Source organism: Micropterus salmoides, unplaced genomic scaffold (assembly GCF_014851395.1).
Source record: "Micropterus salmoides isolate LMB-PRFRI ecotype aquatic unplaced genomic scaffold, ASM1485139v1 Ms_hic_scaffold_14, whole genome shotgun sequence".
Classification (NCBI taxonomy): domain Eukaryota; kingdom Metazoa; phylum Chordata; class Actinopteri; order Centrarchiformes; family Centrarchidae; genus Micropterus; species Micropterus salmoides.
In genome coordinates this window covers 16,486,809-16,510,064 of record NW_024040485.1, presented here as the reverse complement: position 1 = coordinate 16,510,064, position 23,256 = coordinate 16,486,809, and the positions used below count along the sequence as shown (strand labels likewise).

Here is a 23,256-nt window from a genome sequence, read left to right as displayed (position 1 = left end):
TTTTCAAGATAAAACACTCCCACCCCTTTCTCTGTCCTGCCTCCTGATCTCCTTCCTCCTCTCCATAGGTTTATAGGGGGTCCGTCGTGCCGAGGTGCTACGGCGAATTTCCCTATCGTAACTTCCCCACAACGCTTTCTAGTGTCTATTCAGCTACTGCAAGCTTCATACATCTTCTGTTCGTTACTCAATAAATAATTTAATCATATCTGTTGATTGTGGTCCTTGCTAGTGAATCTGGTCGTAATGAATACAACCATCAGCAGCGGATGTGTTTGTCAGTGCTGACTAATGTCAGTAGATGAGTGAGCCAAGGTTGCAGAGATTGGCCAACCAGTTTGAAACATAAGTGAACTTGTTCCATCGTTTTCCTCTGACCATGAGTTCTCCCCACAAAACTTAAAAATATTAATAGATATGAAATTGTATTGCTTTCTATTACTTTTTTCTTGCCAGCCGAGCACTTCCTATACATGACAGACATGTTGTTTGGCCAAAAATAAAATGTTGAACAAAGGACAGTGAGTTCCACTTAATTCCATTTTACCGCAACAATGTTTTCTGTCCCTAAACCATATCTCTTGCCAGCTCATGTTCAAGTTGCTTATATTTTGCTTCTGGTAGAGGCAGGTGGTGGTTGGGTTTTATGAAGTGCTTGGTACAAAATTCAGTTTGTATCTTTATCTTGGTAAGTCTGACACATTGATCTTATCGGTCAGATCTTTGTAGGTTTAGAGACACTATAAACTGTATCCCATGACCAGACAGACACTCGCTCACTTACTGAAGAAGAAAAATCTTTTATTACCTGCCCCATCTCAAATGTGTGGTAGACCATTTATGTTACTTGTTACACACTAGGGCTGGGTGGTTATCATAATGCTGCATATATATAGTATACAAGTATTTAGATAAGAGTGCACCCACTAAACAGTTGTGATAGCAGAACCTAGTGGTCATTAGTGGGTACGTTTATCTGTAGAGCCACCTTTCAATATTTCTTCAGTCTATCTAGAGCTGAAACAAACTATTCATTCAGCCAACCCTAAATTAATCTGCAACTACTTAAATAAGTCATTTTAAAAGCGTTACTGGTCAAATCTTCCTGCTTTTCTTCATGTCATATTTGATCCTGAATATCTTGGGATTTTGCACTGTTGGTCAGGCAAAAACAGTCAACATGGATATGGCAGTTTTGCGCTCTGGCAGATGATAATGGGCATTTTTGAAATTTTCTTAATAGAGAAAATGATTTGCAGATGAAACTATAATGAAAATAATTAGTTGCAGTCTTTTTTTCACAGTGGATTTAAAGCAGCATAAATTTTTATGTAACACTGGTACTGGCTACAGTAAATATACATTTTCTATGGTAATAGGTTTCATTTTTCTCCAGCTCTACAACACAAACATTACTTTCCTGAGCTTGGAATAAACCGGTTGAGCCTACTTGTTGGTGACGCAGTCATTCTAAAGTAAACTGTGCAGTGCTGAACATTTGTAGGCTGGCTTCTTTTGCTCTCAGTCTGTAGGTGTACAGCACATGATCTCCACTACAGAGGTAGGTTTGAATGTTGGTTGAATCATAATGATAGAACATTTTCCAAACTCCCCACAACTGCCTGAATGCGACCGCGGCGTGACCAAAACGCAGTTCAGACATAATGTAGTCTGCCAAGGAGGAGACCATAGCTGGTTCTGTCGCTCCCAGTAGCAAGAATGGATTGATGTCATCTGGGAGGCTGGAGGCTTGCTTTCTCTAAAGGCCAGATCCGTTGTGTCATGCTCCCTAACTCCTTGTTACTGCCATGGCAACACATTGTTTAGTCTGTGTTTATCACTGGGTGGGGCGAGCAGAGTTGTGTGCTTACACGTTCTTTCTCCGTCACTTCCAGCCCTGCCTCTCTTACCTCACTTGACCTTTTGAATCCAGATCTTTATTTTTTAAACCCCTCCCTCTTCCTGCCTGTATCTTACATCGGTCAGCTCCCCCTCTCGTGTTCTGACAGGATAACTTTAACTATTTTTCACATCTCTCACTTCACTTTTGCACCCCTCCCTCTCTCTTCAATTGAACTGCTAACCTTTTTGTACTTTGTTTTTTTATTTTATTTTTTTTTGGTAAACCTCTCCTTCAACTACACTCTTTCTCCCTCTCTTTCTATATTTCTGTTTTATCATTTGTGTCTCTAACTTTTTCCCTCTTTCTCTCACTCTCTGCTTTCTGTCTTTCTTGCTCTATCTCATTCACCCAAAACGGCTTGTTTAAAAGACAAATTATACAGGTTACTAAATGAAAATCACAAAACTACTGCCAAATCAACAAGAGAGGCATATTTTGACTCATCAAGTGACATGGACACATTTCAGTTTATTAAACCACCATGTGGAGGTTGGGACTTGTTTTGACCTTGGTGCCTTCTGTGGCCATCTGCCATGAGTACCATTTCCTCTTCACCCATCTGTGGCCCTCAGCTGTGCATTTGTATGACACAGAGAGACAAAGAGAGAGCGAGAATGTGGTTGTATTATTTGTTAAATAATGTAGGCCGATGCACCTCTTAAAGAAACGGTCCCACATTTTGGACAGCGTGGTTGATTGCTATCACATCCTCAGTCACGAGAGAAGATTTCATGTCTTTTCATTCTCTGTGAGAAACATGAGTTTCAACATTTCTGAATGCACAGAGTGACAGGAGGACGAAATGCTTCTGTAAAGATTTTTAAAACTGTTTCATATTTTATTCTTTAACATTGAATTGCAGTGGAAGAATCAGTGGATTGATATCATAGTGGAAATTAATATATAGAAATGGGTGGCATGGTGGTCCGGTGGATAGCACTGTGGCCTCACAGCAAGAAGGTCACGGGTTGCCCCATCCTTTGTGTGGAATTTGTATGTTCTCCCCGTGTCCGTCCAAAGACATGCGGACTAGGTTAATTGGTGACCCTAGAGAGTGTGAGTGTGACTGGTTGTTTGTCTATGTGTGGCCCTGCGATGGATTGGCGACCCTGCCTTTCACCCGATGTCAGCTGGGATTGGCTCCAGCCCCCGCGACCCTGTACGCAGGATAAGTGGTTGACGATGGATGGACAAATATAAAATACAAAGTATTTGCCTTTTTTTTTTTTTTTTTTTTTTTTTATTGTGATAAATCATTATCACCAAAAATAGTTTTTTATTCATAGCCGACATTTGACCTTGTCACTACAGGAGAAGCACAGGTATAAATAACGATGGATCAGTTGCATGAAGTGTCCCAGTAAGTGATCCCGGTGACAAAGGGAGAGCCACTGTTATGATATCTGTGCTAACATTTGCTTGAAGGCAAGTGGAAGAGAAGAAGGTTCGGTGCTCTAATGAGACCAGAAGTGAGCTGATTGGCTGCCATACCAAATTTGGTCCAAACTCTGCATGATGCCAGAAGCAACAACAATGAGGGAATGCTTCACTGCAGAAGGTCCTGTAAGGCTAAGCAGAGGGCAAAAGGAAATGTGGAGTACAGCTTGCGAGAAAAGTGAGACTTCGGGGACATTTTATTTTCCCTAAGAAAAAGCAAATTTGACAAATTCGGTTTGATTTTAAAACAACAGTGTCCTGGAGAAGCCCAGTCCAGAATTCTATTTAGTCCAATAGTTGTGGCCAGACTTGAAACTTGCTTTTCACTTACAGTCCCCATACAACTTGACAGAGCTTGAGAGGACAAACCTTACCAGGTTCTGCAAGGTTACCAATGCCCAGCTAAGTTTTGAGTAAGGAAACTATTTATTGGATTGTTTCTTTTCTTGTCAAATGAGAAATTGACAAGCTTCATGTCCCTGTGCTTCCTAGTCAAAATAGTTAACATACACACTGTCAGAACACAACTTATTTTATAGGCTTATTCTGTGAATATTGTAGAAAAACACTCTCTTTCATCCAAAACAATCGTCGACACAATTTTGCATTTCTCATTTTCACTGATTAACACACCAGATTTTAAGCCCACTGCAGCTCCTCTTTGCCTTATTCATATGCAGTTGATTTGCTGTTATTCATGCCTCTTAAATGTAATGAGATATATATATATATACATATATATATATATATACATATATACACACACACACACACACACACCTGATGAAATAATAGGTCAAATTTAATCACACCCTGTCAGTGGAAGCTTTGTAATTAAACAAGGCCACCTTGCCCTGATCTTCACCTTGAACAGAGAAACATCCTGCACAGAGCAGAAACCAAAACAGAGAGCTCCCTTTTGGTAACATGTTTCCATGTCTGACAGACTTGGGCCCCATCCACACTGTGTTTATTTTAAAATGGAGTCCTTTTGCTACATTTGCACCACCCATCCAGACTAAAACGGAGAAAACGAAGACGTAAAACAGAGAAGTTTGGAAACGCTGCCGACCCCGTTTTTTGTTTTGAAACTCCGGAGGGCGTAATTTTCATTTTCAAATTAATTTTATATTTTAGTAATTGACTTTAGGAAATTACACCATCGGAGTGTGTTTTATATTTGTACCCAGGACAGATTTCAAAATAAGCAGCACAAACGTTGGGCTTTAACCGATGAAGGACTCTCTTTGCTTTGCTCTGCTTGTTGATTTAAGAACATACACAAGTGAGAGGGAGAGAGGACAATGCAAGAAAGTGACTCAGTAATAAGCAGGCTTGATATATATTTACTGTTTCAGGGCACCAAGATAGCTCTTTTCAGCTAGTTGTATTTAGGCACCTAGTTTTTGCTGTATTGGCTCTTTCCTGCTATAAGCCCATTACAGATGCACTTAAGGTCCTCAAGGAGGTGAGACTGACCTTTGAACTGCGTGCTTTCTTTTGTAGCCTGGCTGCTAAATGAGAGCTTTGGCTGTGTGCACATTGTTCCCCATTCACTTCCACAAAGGCAGAAGTGAGTGGATCTTTTTTAGGCTCACTTTAACTACACCCCATCTTGTGAGATTGAGTGACTTTTTTGTTTTTATCATTATGTCACTTGAGCACCTTTTGCAATGTCAGGTGTCTCAGCTGGGTGAGATGCATGTGTGACATTTGTGCTTCAGAAATATCAGACAATTATGGCAACACTCTAACACCCAGTCAGTCTACTGTTAGGCCCCATCTACACTACTCATTTTTAGTTTAAAAACGGAGAAATAAAACAAATACAATCTCCGTCCACACCAGCGTTTTAGCTTCGTATCAGAGTTGATCTCCGTCTATACTAAAATGACTTAAAACGCACATCTAGTGGCCGTTCACACTGGGCATGCGCGTGCCGGTGTAAACAGAAAGCAGATGGTCTATTCTGTAGTTACAGAAGATTTGGCGAAAGAATAAAGTAATACAGAGGAAGAATCAGACCAGATTTTTTTGCATGCACCAATAACGAGCTGGGACTGTTACTGAATGCAACACGCAGTCTGGTGGCGTTAAACAGACTGGGAGTCGGTGCAAAGTAAACAGCGGCATACACAGTACAAGTGTAGGCAGATAAGTTATTTGCACGGTACAGAATATTTAATAAAAACGCCATGTCAAGAACTCTGTCAGTAGCACCGTGTCTGCTTTGCTTGACTTATAAGACCCAATCAGAGAGCCAAGCCTGAGCATTTGCATCATCGTTTCTGAAGTCCTCTGTTTCTTCACTAAGGCCCCATCCACACCTTCTGAAACGTTTGCACCTTCCATGCAGACTGAAACGGCGAAAACGAAGACCTAAAACGGAGAAGTTTGAAAACGCTACGACCCCGGTTTTTGTCTTGAGACTCCGGAGGGCGTTTTACTGTGGCTCCGAAAGCTCACGAGGGGATTCTTTTTTGAGGACTACTTTTGCTCTCTGATTGGGTCTCATAAGTCATGCAAAGTAGAAACACAATGCTACTGACTAGGGTATTTTTATTAAAATATCTACTGTGTAGATAACACAGCCTACACTTGTACTGTGTATGTCGCCGTAATTACTTTGCAACGACTCCCAGTTTATTTTCCGCCGTTAATGAAGACAGAGATCAATTCTAAAACGAAGTTTAAATGCTGTTTTAGACGGAGATCTTATTCGTCTTAATTCTCCGTTTGTAAACTAAAACGGAGTACTGTGGATGGGGTCTTACTAGGACGTTGCGAATTAGCCTAGTGAACACTAATGCGTCTCCAGTCTAAAACCAACTGTTGCATTCTTGGGCACTGAAGGTTATATTTGATACACTTAGATACCTTCTTGTGCCAGGAGAGAATATTTGTAAAGGTGTTTTCTCTTAGCCAGGTAAGCAGGCTATTTATAGTAACATGAGATGGAGCTCAGGTGAGTCAGTATCTCGCAGCTGTTAATAGCCTCAAATTGAGCTTGTCCGCTAATACAGTGGACTACATACACAGCTGAGTTGACTGCCTGACCATTGTTTGTTTGAATGTGACTATGTTTACGGCATATACAGTTCCTGGCCTTGAATTAAATTAGCTAAAACTTGGGGTTTCTTTCTGTGCCTTAACTCTGTTAGTTGCTGATATTTGGGTTGCTTTTTTGCATGGAAACAAATACCAAGTGCCTGGTGCACTGTGGAAACTGAACTGATACTGAAATAGGGGCCTAATTAAAGACTTTTATTTGCTGTAGAAAACATAATTTATATGCATTTAACAGCATGATGATAAAACTAAAGCTGTATTTTTTTTTTTTAAACTGAATACTTTATCAGCTGTGCCAATGATTAATAAAGCCCTGCAATGTAACCATTAGACAGACGGCAGTCATAGTCATTGTTAGTTAAATGCTCTGTCGTGTCCCAATTCAACACAAACATACTAATGGTATAATACTACTAATTGTATTGCAATCAATGTACTTTACTGTTTCATACTAACAGGAAATTATTAAATATGTGCACTGACATTTGTCAATTTGGAAGCCACTGACAATTAAACGTCACAAAGAGAAAGCAAAATGTGTTTCCAATGAAAAGATTTTATACTGTCCATCTTTATGGAGCGGTCTCCTGGCCATCAGCAATTTAATTATTATTTTTTGCGGCTGTGTTGGATTTATTATGCATACTGACTTTCTTTAGTATGCATATTTGTGTGTGTGTGTGTTAAACATAGTCTAAGAATTAGTATGCAGTATGGAATTGGGACAAAGCTTTGGTTTTGACTGTTCTCCATCATGATAAGTCTGTTCACAAAGCCTTGGCCTCATCTTCACCTTGGGCAGACAAACCTTTTCCTCAAAGTAGAAACTAAAACGGAAGCTCCCCTGCCTGTTGGAGCACGTACGGTGCCTCACAGACTTACTACCACACAGTCAATTAGCCTACTATTTTAAACAATTTCCTAGTCTCATTCTAATACGTGTTTGGTGTGTCCAGTCTAAAACCAGCATTTGCGTTCTTTAGCACTGAAGGTTTTATTTTAATAGACTTGGACACCGTCTTGTGCCAGGAAGAGGCTATTTGTAAAGGTGTTTTCTATTCTTAGCCAGGTAAGCAGGTTATTCATAGTAACCTGAGTTGTGGTGATTCAGCGGCTCTGAGGGTCTATTTTAGTATGCCATCTTTTATTATGTATTGACAGCTGTTATGTGGATTTGTAATGTGTCCCTGGGTGTCTTGAAAGGTGTTTATAAGTAAATGTATTATTATTAGGGCAGTGTTAAGCTTGTAGGTTAATGCCATGGATCGATCTCTCTCTCTCTTTTTCTCGCCCCAGTAACTCTAATCAGCCACCTATTTACAGGTTTCATTTATTCATTATTCTCTACTTCAAAGTATGTATATCAAATCCACCTACATCAAGTACATAATACCTGCACATAATACTTATTTATTCCAACATCCTTTGCACTATTCTCCATCGCACTGTGTACTTGTATGCATGTATGTGTATGTGCACCTGTATATCTTATCCACCTCCAAGATGTACATAATAATAATAATAATAATAATAATTTACTCCTGCATCCTTTGCCATCTGCTCTCTCTCTCAATCTCTCTATATTGTTTTTGTTTAATGTGTTTATACATGTCTTCTCTATACTGTAGCCTGTGTCTGATTTTGTACTTTATTATAGCATTATTGTATAAGTAAGTACATCATGAGCAATGTACAATTCAAATTCCTTGTATGTGTTCACATACCTGGCAATAAAGCCGATTCTGTTTTATTGAGGGAGTTCAAATCTAAACTGAATTAGAATCCATTGTGAGTCTCTCCCTCTCTCTCTGTCTCTCTTTGAGGTCATTAAAGTAATTTCTTTTGCTTTATTTTGGTTTGAATTATTCAGTTGTGTTTCTGTCCCACACAGCTCGAACTCCCACAGTCCGTCTCCTCCCAGCAGCTCAAACGCCTTCAGTCTGCTGAGCTCAGAGCAGGACAACCCGTCAACCAGCGGCTGCAGGTTAGTGTGCCGACCACCGCTCTAACACTGAAAACATTATATATTCTATTAACATATTTCATCTATTTTTAAGGGACTGTTCTCCTTATTGCAATATCTGATTTGCCGCTGTATGTGCAACTTGCAGTAGTCAGGAATCCGCCAAAGCCAAGACCCAGAAAGAGGTGATTAAAACTCTGAAAGAGTTGAAGCGTCACCTGCCCGCTGAGAAGAGACACAGTAACAAGTCCACCACATTGAACACCCTCAAGTACGCACTTCGCTGTGTCAAACAGGTGGAAGGTAAAGCTCGTTTACATCCCTCCGTCTGTCTTCTGTCTGTGTAACTACCAACGTTTCGGGGTCACAGCAGTTTATTTATATTTTTTGTTTATGCTGTCTGTACATTCAAAATTCTTTCCACATTCATGAGTAAATGCATTCATGAGTAAATGCATTCATGAGTAAATGCATGAATGTAGCTATTATTTGTAATACATGAATTTGTTTCTTGAATGAAGACATAATTCGGCACATGAGGGAACATTTTGCAGTTAGGTCTTATGGTACTGGTCTGTAAATGCTTAATTCTACCCTGTCAAAATGTTTACAGATGGAAATGGGTGGGTAGAGGTACAGTCTAGTAGTTACAGAATATGACATGGACATTAAAATATTTATATATTCCACGTTCACTATATTCTGTATTGGATTTTTTGTTGTGACCAGACTTTGATAAAATCACTGTGTCTCTTGCAGCCAATGAGGAGTATTACCAGCTGCTGATGATCAATGACAGTCAACCTTCAGGCCTGGATGTATCCTCTTATACGATAGAGGAGATAGACAGCATCACTTCTGAATACACCCTCAAAAACAACGTGAGTCATTGAATACTCGTTAAAACAACACCTGCAAAATACTTGTGTTGGGTTTTGAACAGAAATTCTTTAGTTGGTTGTGTCTGAGCAGTTGATTTTCTCATTTATCCCACAATTCTCATTTTGCCTCTTCAACAGGACATTTTTGCAGTAGCAGTGTCGCTCAACACAGGAAGGATAGTCTACATTTCTGATCAGGCTGCCTCCATCCTCAACTGCAAAAGAGACGTGTTCAAGAACACCAAGTTTGTGGAGTTCCTGACGCCGCAAGATGTTAGTGTGTTCTACAGCTTCACTACGCCTTACCGCCTGCCCTCCTGGAGCATGTGCACTGGAGCAGGTACATATAGCTACACAGTTCTCTGCAGTGTCACTGATGCTCAAGAGGGTATCCTTGATCAAAGCAGTTGTTAAGGAGGATGACCGTGATATGAAAAAAGTATTCACACTCTGTCTATAAATATTCTTGAAAGTACTTTTGCATAGGCTACATAAGAATATGTGTTGGAGAAATAAACGCCTGCAAGTGAAATCCCTGGATAGCAAGTTTGTTTGCCGACAAGTCATTGATGCACTTGCTGCCATAAACCTGGTGCATAAAGTTCAACCTGACCTTAGTAATCTGACGTTTGCCCCTTTTAACAAAGCTGGATAAAATAGACTGATGCTAAAGCTAAAATAGGAAAGTAAAGTGGGATAGCTTTTTAGTTGAACTAGAAGTTCAGATGATTAAAACTGCCCAGGGCACAGTCTGAATAATTCAGTAATTTATTCATCAACTTGGAGAGCTCATTATTCCCTCTTCAGTTTAACTGATAATGCCCCGATTGACTAGTCGGGCTGTTACCTTAAATTTTTTCTACAAATGAGACCCAGAGCTGCACTTATCTGTTGTGATTAGTCGCCCATATGCCTGCAAATATTCTAGTGCTAAGTTAAGACTCGACTCTGTTTAAATTCATTGCATTTAAGCAAGAGAGTGTTTATTGATGGAATTAATCAATGCTTGACCGCCTGCGGGAGCCAAGCCCCCGACTACCACTGCGGCCGGATCGTGTTGCTTTTGAATTAAAACATTACCCTTTCCCGTTTCAGAGTCATCCCCGTCTGACTGCATGCAGGAGAAGTCCTTCTTCTGTCGTATCAGGTGGGTATGTGCTGGTTCAAACACGGCGTTGTGCCATCTGCTGCTCGTACCTCTTTGTAATTTTTATTCATGCTTTCATTCCACTCTAGATGTTTATCAGTTAGTTTGTGACATCATATGCTTTTGAACTATAATCAGATGCTTTTTCCAGGTCTGTAGTATACATATTGGCAATCAGACACACACACATTAAAACACAGACCTTACTGTACTTGTTAGGACTTTTCATTGACTTTATTGTGCTTTCACACCAAATCCTCACGCAAGACAAACCTTAAATACTCATTCTGATCTTAGTACTCATATGATGTAAAAGTGACAGCGCTCATCACCTTGGAGGTTAGAAAACTCACAAGTGCAGAAATCAAAGAACACACAAACAACATTTATCCCAACCCTCTTTAATTGTACACAGATGGGGAAATGGCTCAACACTTCCCCCTTGTGTTCAACCACTTGAAATCTAAACACCACAAACCCGGACACAGATTATTTGTGAAAGCTTAGTATATAAATTGGCAATCCTTATTAGATTTGTTTTAATTTGACTTTTCTTCTCACTAATTTCCAGTGGTGGTAAGAAGTGTGAGGGCGATCTGCAGTACTATCCGTTCCGCATGACACCCTACCTGATGAAGGTCCAAGACACAGTACATGCTGAAGACCAGTTCTGCTGCCTCCTACTGGCAGAGAGAGTTCACTCTGGTTATGATGGTAAGAACCTGACTGCAGAATTGATAAGCCAGTTCATGTCTCCGAAAAATGTGTTCCATATCTTATGGCTGCTTGTTTAATGGAGGCCCTCAGTGCGCAGTTGTAGTAAAGTCAGTTTTTATACATCCCAAATAAAAGTTTACCTGAAAGGTATAAAACATTCCTTAGATCCCCTGTAAAGATAAAGAAATGCAAAATTAGCATTAAACTTTTTACTCCTTATTACTTTTGAGAGAGCATAGACCCTAACAATCAAAATCTTTCCTCTTCCTTAAAGCACCCAGAATTCCAACAGACAAACGCATCTTCACCACCACACACACTCCGAGTTGTGTGTTTCAGGATGTGGATGAGAGGTAAACCACAACGGGATGTTTTTTTTGTTTGTTTGTTTTTGTATTTCTGAGCTATAAGTTCTGAATATTGATTTGTCATGTGGTTTGTGTGGATCAGAGCGGTCCCTCTCCTCGGGTACCTCCCCCAGGACCTGATTGGCACCCCAGTCCTCCTCCATCTGCATCCCAATGACCGACCGATTATGTTGGCCATTCACAGGAAGAGTGAGTCCAGAGAATTTAAATAGACGCTGGAGGAATTTCTTGTGTCTGCACATGAAATCTATCCCCATCATGATCTGACTATATTATTTTGGCTTTCTCTGCAGTTCTTCAATATGCAGGGCAACCATTTGACCACTCGTCCATCCGGTTCTGTGCGCGAAATGGAGAATACATCATTCTTGATACCAGCTGGTCCAGTTTCGTCAACCCCTGGAGCCGCAAAGTCTCCTTTGTTATCGGGAGACACAAAGTGCGCATGTGAGTGTTACTGTCTTGTAATATCTAAGCTGATATACGTCCTAAATTGGAATTACAGTGTTTCATAGAAAGACATGTATGAACCAGTAGCTGATCCGCTGATTTCTCTGTTTATCAGGGGCCCCGTGAATGAAGATGTGTTTGTGTCCCCGGCCTCCCCTGTCAGTGAGATGAAGACCATGGACTCTGACATCCAGGAGGTTACTGAGCAGATCCATCGGCTCCTGCTACAGGTGAGAGGGGATGAGGAGGGACAGAAATCAGGACACACGGGATTGATTTTTAGAAGAAGAGGTTGTTTATTTAAGCCGTGATAAATCATAGAAGCTAGCAGTGAAATGAAATTAATCAAGTAAGAGAGGCAAATCTTAATTTTAACAGTGGAGGGATTTCAAAAGTCATGATCAAAAATCATATCAAAAATGTCAATAGCCGAACACAACTGGGTGGAGACTGTAAAAGCAACTTTAAGACCAAAGAAAGATTGAAATAGTTGGAAATATTTTAAGCAGCGCTACATCCTCTCTGCCTTTTAACTCTCCTTCTTAAATCTTCTCTCTCTGTGTCTGGTCAGCCGGTTCATAACAGTGGATCCAGCGGTTATGGTAGTCTGAACAGAAACGACCACCTTTTGGGCATGACCTCCTCTAGCGAGAGCCTTGACAATGGCAGCAGGAGCAAGACGCGACAGGAGGAGGAGGAAGTGAGCGGCAAAGCCAGACCAGTGAGTAAACTCAAATACTTAATATATATTAAATGGTACAGTGTTCCAGACCACATGGTCCTGCTTTTTATGAGATACAGCAGGATAAATTTTAGAATTAAAATAATTTAATATATTGAACTTAATGTAACCACTTGTACAGTCACAGGAAAAAGTATGTCAACCCTTTGGAATTACCTGGATTTCTGCATAAATTGGTCATAAAATGTCACCTGAAGTCACAACAATAGACAAACACAGTCTGCTTAAACCAACACCACACAAACAATTATATCTTTCCTATGTTTCAGTTTAGAAATATTCTTGGGATGTGTGGTGTGAATCGCTCTCTTGAGGTCATGCCACAGCATCTCAGTCGGGCTGAGGTCAGGACTCTGACTGGGCCACTCCAGAAGGTGTATTTTCTTCTGCTGAAGCCATTCTGTTGTTGAGTTACTTCTGTGCTTTGGGTCATTACCCTGTTGCATCCCCCATCTCCTGTTGAGCTTCAACTGGCGGACAGATGGCCTTACATTCTCCTGCAAAATATCCTGATAAACTTTGGAATAACTTTTTCCGTCAATGACAGCAAAGCAGCCTCAAATCATGATACCCCTCCACCTTTCTTCACAGTTGGGATGAGGTTTTGATGTTTGTGTGCTGTGCCTTTTTCCTCCACACATAGGGTTGTGTGTTCCTTCCAAACAACTCGACTTTGGTTTCATCTATCAACAGAATAATTAGCCGGTAGTGCTTTGGAACTTCCAGGCGCTCTTTTGCAAACTTCTGACGTGCAGCAGTGTTTTGGGGTTTTTTTGGACAGCAGTGGCTTCCTGCGTGGTGTCCTCCCCATGAACTCCATTGCTGTTTAGTGTTATGTATTGTAGAGTCGTCAACAGAGATGTTGGCATGTCCCAGAGATTTCTGTAAGTCTTCAGCTGACACTCTAGGATTCTTTTTAACCTCACAGAGCATTCTGCGCTGTGCACGTGCAGTCATCTTTGCAGGATGGCCACTCCTAGGGAGAGAAGCAACAGTGCTGAACTTTTTCCATTTATAGACAGTTTGTCTTACTGTGGACTGATGGACATCAATACTTTTAGAGATACTTCTTTAATCCTTTCCAGCTTCATGCAAGTCAACAGTTCTTAACCTTTATGTGTTCTGAGAGCTCTTTTCTTTGAGGCATGGTTCATATCAGGCAGTGCTTCATGGGAATAGCAAAATAAAAATTGATGTGTTGGGGCAGGGCAGCTCTAACCAACACCTCCAATCTCACCTCATTGATGGACTTCAGGTTGGCTGACTTGACTCCAATTAACTTTTGGAGTCATTAGTCTAGGGGTTCACATACTTTTTGCACTCTGCACTGTGACTGTTTTCACGGTGTGTTCAATAAAAACATGGAAAGATAGTTTAAGCAGACTGTGTTTGTCGATTGTTGTGACTTAGATGAAAATCACATCACATTTTATAACCAATTTATGTAGAAATCCAGGTAAGTCCAAAGGGTTCATATACTTTTTCTTCAACTATATATTTCTGGAGGTTTTTTTATTGAATCTTTATAAAACTAACATATTTGTTTATTTAATATATTTAAAATCAGATACAACTGACTGCTGGGTCTCATACTTTGACAGATGCTGTGCTGATTCTTGAGTCTTGTCTCTCCTTTTCACAGCGAACCTTTCAGGAAATCTGTAAGGGAGTTCACCTTCAGAAGTGCCAGGAGCAGCACACAACCAAACAAGACAACAAGAAAAGCAATGGCAGTAAGTCCAGCTGATGACTACCTGCATATTTGTGGATAAATGGTTTAGAAAGTGTGTCTAATCCAGAGACCGTAAGAACCCTGCAGTGGCTTTAAAGGGAAAATGTCATATTTGTTGTTCAATCGACCACATCCTTCACTCGTGCCCTCCCTCCAGTAGAGTTTGTACAGAAGAGCCCAGCGGTGGTGCGGCCCAAAGAATCAGCAACTCCTCTCAGCTGTAGGGAGGCCGGTGGCGCTATGGAGGAGAGTCGGCCCTCTTTCCAGGAGGAGATGGCCGTCAATGATCAGACAGTCTACTCCTACCAGCAGATCAGCTGTCTGGACAGTGTTGTCAGGTACAAAGATAAAGACTGATGTTATCCTGTATAGGACCCTATACCCAGCCTTGTACACTTAAAGTTTATAGGTTATCCACCTTGTAACACATTTTCAGTATGCAAGCCATGGAGACTAATTGAAAGGCTACAAAAATAAGGTTTCCATCTAGTCACGCACCGAAAATAGTCTCAAAATTCACCACTTGTTTTGTGATGTTTCCTACTAACTGTAACTAGTTCAGAAACTGATCACTGCATTATGATTCCTGTAGGTACTTGGAGAGCTATAATGTTCCCATCACCATGAAGAGGAAGTGCCAGTCTTCCTCTAACACCACTTCCTCTAACTCTGATGATGACAAACAGAAAGGATCTAACAGCATGCAGGTATCTGAAGGTATGTTTCACCACTTCAGTTCCTACCATGGAAGGAATAACAAAAACTTATTTTCATCTCATTATACAAAACTACGGCCTTTGAAGGCTTTCACACTCTGCCCTTTAAACATCTCTCTCAGACTCAATGCCAGTTCCTTGTCAGTATCTCTTGTTCTCTGTTCTCTTTGGCAGAACCACCGTTGTTGAAGGATCAGTCTGATCTCTCCGCTTTGGATGTTCGAGACAAAAAGTCCAGTGACGCGGCCACAGCAGTAGTGGGCACTTCGCTGCCCCTACCTGTACCTAACAAACCAGAAAGCGTGGTGTCCATAACCAGCCAGTGTAGCTACAGTAGCACCATAGTGCATGTTGGGGACAAGAAACCTCAACCAGAGTCAGGTACAGTGCCGTTAAAAAGTATTTGCTTCCAACCTGATTTCCTCTATTGTTGCATATTTATTATACAAAGGTTTCAGATCTTCAGACAAAATGTCTATTAGACAGGTGGATCCTGAATAACATAGCTTAACATTTCATTTATTTAAGGAATAGAGTTTTTTTTAAAACCATATCACCTCTTTGAAAAGGCATAGTCTGTAAATTCATTTAAGGTTGAGGAAGTTCTTTAGCTCAGACACAGTTGTAGATTTTCAAGCATTAGCTACTTGTTTTAGTATTTTTGAATGTCTGAAACTACTCAGTGTGACAAATATGCACAAACCAGAGAGAAATCAGGAGAGGGGGCAAGTGGTTTTTCACAGCACTGTAAATTTGCCGTGTGTGTGTGTGTGTGTGTGTGTGTGTGTGTGTGTGTGTGTGTGTGTAGTTTGTTGGTGGATGCTTAGCTGCCAACTCTTCCAACTATATAACATTTTTAGCTACTACTCTGTGCACAAACATTTGCAGGGTTATTGGGTCCCGTCCAAAATTACTGCAATGGTGGTGATAATAATTTGTTTCAATTTAATCTTAAAAACTTCCAAGACTGAGATAACTCATTAGCAGCTCTATATGTCATTTCATTCAAAACTGAAAGTTGCCATCCATAAATTGTGTTTTGCGTTTGTCTCATCGTTAGTATCCAGTAAAAGTTTTATCAAATGACCAGGTTAACTTTAATGCAAACATACGGCATTGTATGCGATTGAAGCTGGACAGAATTAGCAAGAGCAATAATAATCCAAGTCTCATGTAGTTAAGTCATGTTTATTATATAGTGTTTTGTCAGTACAAGCCCACAGCTGTATTCTTGTTGGCTAACCTGCTGCAACGAGCATCAGCAAGTTAGTGAGCGTCAGAGAAGCTGCATTCAGGGCAGCCTGTTCAATGGCTACTCTGATATAAACAATCTATAAACAGTCATTCACCACCCTGGAAAATATGAGCAGTGACGAACAGAACGACAAAACAAATCTTTACAAATTGTTCAGTTGTTACATTGAAGCCAGTGAGTGAGCCAGCCTCAGGCCAAATGATCATAATAACTATGTAAGTGAATAATATCTGTTTGCTACACTCCAATGTCTAACTGTGCAGTTGTTTCATAGTCTTGTCATTCAACCACAGGTGACTGACAGCTGGGTGTTTCCATATGTGATTCTTAGTCAGTTTCTTGCGTTTTTATGTTCTTGTTAATGGTGTAGATGTAGGTTCCAATTCAAGCCACAATGCTTGATCAACATCGCTTTTGTTGTCGTCACTGTTAAATGCTTAATGGTTATAATATAGAAAACTCCACCTTTCATTGATTTACAGTATGTTAAAGTCCTTTCCCCGCTGTCATCCATACAGAGATCATAGAGGATGTCCCGGGAACAGGAGAGACTGCAGAATCCAGCCAGAACCTCTGGGCTCATCCTTATGCTGTTTCGGCTCCCAGTCAGGAAAGGGAGTCCTACAAGAAACTGGGACTGACCAAGCAGGTTTTGGCAGCCCATACGCAGAAGGAGGAGCAGGCTTTTCTGCATCGCTTCAGAGAGCTTCGCGGACTCTCAGAAATCAAAGCAAACTGCTCGCAGTACCTAGAGCGCCAGAGAGGACAGCTTGCCAGCAATGGTACCTTTGACCACCACACTGACAAATCATATCAAAAGCCTTTTAAAGGATGCCTGCTTTGTAGTTTTATATATATATATATATATATATATATAATAATCCTCACAAGTTCATACAGGGCAAGAAAACACGAGCTATCGGATGATCATACAGGTTTCAAACAAACCCAGAAGTTAGCCAAAGTCAATTGGAAGAGAAATAGAAGGCAAGTGTTATTGTAGGTAATTATTATCCAGACTGTCAGTTGTAAACATTATTTTATGTAACTAGTGACATTTTGAGTTTAACTCTAAATAAAGATGTTGAGATAGTTTAGCCAAACTGTTGGTTTGTTTACATCCTGTAAGATCTTGTGTTTTTGCTCAATTGGACTTCGTTGTATGGATGTCACACGTCACATAATAACTATCTAAACACTATCTCATTGAACTGAACTGATCTGAACACAGAATGAATGAATATTAAACAGTCAAAGTAGGTTTCAAGTTGTTTGTACAGTGTAATCAGGAACAATAGCAATGAATCAAGTGTAATTTTCCTCTAACTCATACTTGCCTCTTACTGGCAAACGTTTTCAATCAAAATCACTTTTGTTAAATTCAGAAATTACTCAACACATGCTTTTTATCCTCCCTAATCTCTAGCTGTACCTGCTGCTCGATCCTGCAAGCAGGGTGGACGGTGCGTAGAGCCTACCACGCGGCGTGGCACACGGAACAAGAAGACCAAATCAAAGCGAGCGAAGCAGACAGAGTCCTCAGACAGCACAGTATCCCATCACAGACAACAGCTGAAGCCTCCACTTCTAAGCCACGGCCTTAATCCGACCTCTTGGTCTCTCTCTGACACCTCGCAGTCAACTTTTGCCATGGCCTACCCCTCTGTGATGCCAGGCTATCCCCTACAGGTTTACCCCAGAGCCAATTCCGTAGCTCCTGGCACAGACGCCACTCTGCCTGGGTTTAGGGACAACCAGCCCCCCCAGGCCCCTCCCTGCCTGCCATCCATACATCCTGCTCCCTACAATGCTCCCATGGTCACCCCCATTGTGGCTCTAGTTCTGCCCAACTACATGTACCCTCCAATGGTACCTGGGCCGCCACAACCACAGCCAGTGTACTATGCAGAGACTGGTGGCTTTCCCACCCAAACGCAGCCTTTGTGTCAGGCTACCTTTCCAGGCCAGGTCCCCTTCCCAGCCCCACCTTCCTTCAACTCACAGAACCACTTTGCTCCTCAAGGAGGCTTCCCGACCCCGTCATTCTACTTCCCTCCATCCTCTGCAACCCCAAAGGCCCCCATGGAGGGCCAGTCTCGCTCCTCTACGCCACAGTCTGGAGGAGGCCTGGCATCCCCACCCCTGTTCCAGTCTCGCTGCAGCTCACCCCTCAACCTGCTGGAGCTGGAGCTGTCTGTGGACAGACAGGATAGCGCAGTGCTGCCCGCTGGAATACACGGGAATAATACGGTTGAATGGGAGAAAGGGGCAAGTGGCAACCAGGCCAAGGAGAGGGAGCTGAAGCAGGTAAACAAGGGCACAAACTTCTCTTTTCGCTTTTTTCTGTCCTTTTCCGCCCTAAGTCTCCCAATGCTGATATTCTCCACCTGTAACATTCTTTAATTGTCAGGATAAAATGCCAATGCCTTGCTGAGCTTTATCTTTGTGGGTTGGCTGTGGCATGTTCCCCAGAGATGTTCATTCACATGTCTCTTGCCTTTTGGGATTTAATGTCATCATCACAGTGATTCCTCTACACTATACACAGTACTAAAGCAGCCGTTTTATGCTGTTGTATTACTATACCTTGTATAAAGTCAAGTCAGTCTAGACTCCTCAGATAAAATGTGGCCCAGGGTGTTAACACATGATGTTATTATCCCTTACACCCTTTAGCCATCTCTCAATCTCCCTGGTCCATCTGGACCCTTGTATTGCGAGGGTACGTCCTGTGTCTGTGAGCGTTTGTCTTGGCATAAATGGGGCTCTAGGCTGAGGGCTTGCAGCAAAGAGGTAGGCAAATCATCAGAAAACCTCCACACTTCTCCAATCCCATTTCTCCCCAATTCCAAATGTCAGTTATAACTTTTTTTTTTTTTCCATTTCATGACTTATGATTAGTATCTTTAACTTTGCAATGTTCTTGTCTATAAAGTAAAATATTTTGAGTGAAGTTGATTTTTAACTGAATCACGAGACTGAGAAATTTTAGAAAGATCTGACATGAAAAACAAGTGATTTATTGAGCTACTTGTTTCTTCCAAGTTAAATCAAAACCTTGTTTATAGTACACAGTTGTACTGTATGCATGACTGTATGCACACATGTATACACTCTGTGGATTTGCATGTAAGAACCATACCAAGGCTTAAACCATACAATCATACAACCAATTTTAGCATCAAAAGTAAACAGTTGAGCAACATTGTTTTCTCTATGTATTATACTGAGATGTGACCAGGTCCCAGGAACAACTACAATTATGTTCTATTACACATGAATGCAATGATTTTTCCCCCCTAAACTCCTAAATTTACAGGCTCCTATTTATTGATTTGCGCTATTTTGAATCAGCTGCAGAAGGATAAGGATCGTTGTCGTGTTTCTTACTATGCTCAGCTGTGTTGTATGGCTAGCAATTGTTATCAGATGGCATTGTATACCAGGTGATTGGTGAGATGGACAATTTTCTATGTTCACTGTAGAAATATACTCCCCGTTAAGTCTCAACGGCACCAGCCTGTATTCTAAAAATGCAGTAGATGTAGGAAGTAGATTTACAGTCGGTCAGTCAGTGTTGGCCAGAGCTGTGAAGTCAAGATCCCTTTTAATGGTACCGCTGTGATGTTTTTGCAGGCAAGCTCACATGGCGACGGGAACAACAGTGATGCCAACTCTTCATCCAGCGACATGTTGGACATTATTCTCCATGAGGACTCCTGCTCAGGCACTGGCTCAGCCACTTCGGGGTCTATGGGCTCAGGGTCCAACGGCTGTGGAACTTCAGCCAGCGGGACATCCAACAGCGGGACATCTAAGAGCAGGACGTCAGCCAGCGGAGCCTCGGCTAGTGGGACCTCTGGCAGTGCAACAGGTGTGTTTCAACATCTCGTGGATATGATGAGATGAGGTCAAATTCACACATCCTCAAGGGGAAATGAGCAGGAAAATTTCAATTCAGGTAGCAGTATGAAAAGTGGAAAACACCAAAGTGAACAGAATCAGCTTTGTTCTCATTTTAATATCCAATTCCTAGTGATAAGTGTTGATGTTTGTAGTCACAGGTCTACCAATATACAGTCCATATCACAAGATGGAAGTGCATGTGTACAGAAATGTATCAGATCGTACCCTGAGACATTATATTTTCAGAATTTTGTACATAAGCTATAGTGCAATGTTTAATGGTACTGTGTTTTGGGGGTTTTTTGTAGTAAAAATAAATCTTTGTTTCAAACTTTTAATAAATAATAATGTTCTCTTTGGGTATTCTCAGGAAGCAACAGTAGTAGTAATTACTTTGGCAGCGTGGACTCGTCCCAGTACAGCCAGAAGGCCAGTGGTCACTTGAACAGCAGCAAGGGAAGGCCAGTGGAGATGGAGCAGAGCAAATACATCTTAAAAAATGTACTGCAGGACCCGCTGTGGCTGCTCATGGCTAACACAGATGACAAGGTCATGATGACCTACCGGCTGCCTTCGCGGTGAGTAGGAGGACAGGGGCGTAGCCAGTGAGGAGTAGGACAGCGGCCCTTTAGACATTACAGTTTGATAGTTACCCTGTATTTGTTAGAAGGCTAAGCATTCATTCAGGCAAACAGTCCTCTATTCCTCATTAAGAGACAGGTTTCCTGTTTATAGACGGAGTGTGTGCAGCCAGGAGGCAGAAAACATCAGAAAGGTGTTCATCTGTCCACATTGTCTACATTTAGAAATATCACAACTTGCTGTAGGACAAGGGAAAAATCTTTTTAGAAGTAAACTGGTATAGGACACTCGTCACTTTCGCCAACTTTTCTACAGCAACTTAAACGCTAGAGAGCCTGCCATAACTTGCAGTACACAATTTTGTTACAGGACAAAAGAGCTTAGATACCTCTTGGTTGGTTGTTCAATGTACTGTTCTTCCTCAAATTGTGAAGTAGAGTGCTGTGCAGCCAGTGAATCCTGCAATATGTAGGATTTCTTAGCATGAGTTTATCACTGTCTGTGGTTTCAGCATGTGTCCATGCATCAGAAAAGTCTTTAGTGTCTGTGCTTGCACATGGCTACAGTAAATAGTCCCCTCCAAAAGTATTGGAACAGTCCTTTGTTTTTGTTGTTCACTGAAGACATTTGGGTTTAAGATCAAAAGATGAGTATGAGACAAGAGTTCAGAATTTCAGCGTTTATTTCCTGGTATTCACATCTAGATGTGTTGTTGGACGTCTGTTGCTCAGTACACCAGTAGTTTCTTTCTTTTTCAGGACATTCCAAATTGTTGTGCTTACCATGTTTGTCCAATGGCTCTGGTCGATTTTCCTTCTTTTCTCAGCTTGTCAATGGCTTTTCTCCCATAGACAGCTCTCTGGTCTTCATGTTGGTTTATCCTCTTTAACAGGAAATGCAGTCTTTATAGGTTTGAACAAAGGATGAAAACTTTAACTAGTCATGCGGAGCTATTTAATGTTTGGACAATCAACCTGAAAGGCAACACCTGGGCAACAAGAAACATCTGTCAGTCACATGTTCCAATAGTTTTGCTCACTTGAAAAATGGGTGGGTTCAAACAAAGGGTGGTATGTCCTGAGATGTTTAACACACACATGTGAATACCACAAAATGAGAGCTGAAATTGGGGTGGATATGAGAGACCTGGGTTCGAATCCACTGTAAGTTGCTTTAGATAAAAGCATCAGCTGAATGAATGTAATGTAAATTCTGAACTCTTGTCTCATACTCATCTTTTGATCTTAAACCCAAATGTCTTCAGTGAACAACAAAAACAAAGGAATTTGCCTTACCGATCCAATACTTTTGGAGAGGACTGTAATGTAAGTGCTACCAATATGACAGAAGCCAGTGAATGCATATTAGAGAACATGTGTTTATAAGTCACTAGATATTGTGTAATTCTGTGCTGAAAGAGAGACCCCCCCTGTATATTGAGCCTTCACCTTGCAGATTACTACAACAGCCAGGCTCACCCTCAACTTCTTTCACTGTAGCTCTTCTCTGTGCTTTTCTGCCCCCTGGCGGCATACACATCTCCAAAGTGGAGTCGCCAGGAAACCTGTCTGTGGGCTGCAGAAATGTCATAACCTACTGCCACTCCATTTGCACTCAATTTTGTTCTGTTTTGCTTCAGGCAGCAACACTAAATGTACTAATAGCCCTTTTTACTCAAAAAGACTTAACTTCTTGTGCTGTATGAAAAGTGCAATGAAAGAACTTCTGTTGTGAATTGGTGATATGTAATAAAAGTGTGTTTCATAAGAACACATACACGCTGTTACTGCCCTGTATGATGTGTGTGTGTGTCAACTTCTCTAAACAAGAATCAGTGAGCAGATCTCACGCTGGAGCTGTTCGCAGTGAGAGTTAATGACCACCAGATGGCATCTTTACATTAACACAGTCAGTGGGTAATAGGTGTCTGAATGAGCATGGTAGACGTTTCTCAGCACTGTTGCAGTTACAAACACTTTAATAGCTCAAGATCATTACAAAGATCAACGCTGGGTTTTCACAGTCAGGAATCTTCCAACATTGAGAAATTATCCAACGTATTTTAGTTGCGTATTTCATAAAGGTTTAGTTGGATGTCAGTTTCAGATCAAGTATTGAATGTGGCCGTGTTTGCTGTATCCACAGTGACATACAGAAAGTGCTCAGAGAGGATAGAGAGAAGCTGAGGCTGCTGCAGAAGAGCCAGCCGCGCTTCTCAGAGGTGCAGAAGAAGGAGCTGATGGAGGTCCACCCCTGGATCAAGAAGGGAGGTCTGCCCAAAGCGATAGACATCAAGGTAGACTGACATGCTTTTAAAGTTCAGTTTATTTTATTTAGTTGGGCTTTGAAATTGAGTATGCTTTGCAGGAAAAAAGATACTGACTTTGT

At 41.3% G+C, this 23,256-nt stretch overlaps 1 protein-coding gene across 6 annotated transcripts in view; it reads left to right on the top strand.

Annotated features, from left to right (window-relative positions):
• The window catches only part of per2 (period circadian clock 2), a gene marked incomplete at its 3' end in the record, with an annotated part of 50,654 nt that extends 27,490 nt beyond the window's left edge, over window positions 1-23,164 (top strand). For 3 of the 6 annotated variants that reach the window (XM_038718022.1, XM_038718023.1, XM_038718021.1), the window contains 21 exon segments: window positions 8,301-8,393; window positions 8,521-8,675; window positions 9,132-9,253; window positions 9,392-9,593; window positions 10,349-10,400; window positions 10,972-11,114; window positions 11,392-11,470; window positions 11,568-11,674; window positions 11,779-11,932; window positions 12,051-12,165; window positions 12,507-12,656; window positions 14,320-14,410; window positions 14,567-14,747; window positions 15,002-15,126; window positions 15,300-15,506; window positions 16,899-17,162; window positions 17,807-18,687; window positions 19,057-19,173; window positions 20,017-20,254; window positions 20,657-20,864; window positions 23,014-23,164. In XM_038718022.1, coding sequence (XP_038573950.1) covers window positions 8,301-8,393; window positions 8,521-8,675; window positions 9,132-9,253; window positions 9,392-9,593; window positions 10,349-10,400; window positions 10,972-11,114; window positions 11,392-11,470; window positions 11,568-11,674; window positions 11,779-11,932; window positions 12,051-12,165; window positions 12,507-12,656; window positions 14,320-14,410; window positions 14,567-14,747; window positions 15,002-15,126; window positions 15,300-15,506; window positions 16,899-17,162; window positions 17,807-18,687; window positions 19,057-19,173; window positions 20,017-20,254; window positions 20,657-20,864; window positions 23,014-23,164 — 3,835 coding nt within the window. 6 annotated transcript variants of the gene reach the window in all.
• Window positions 23,165-23,256: the final 92 nt, after the last annotated feature.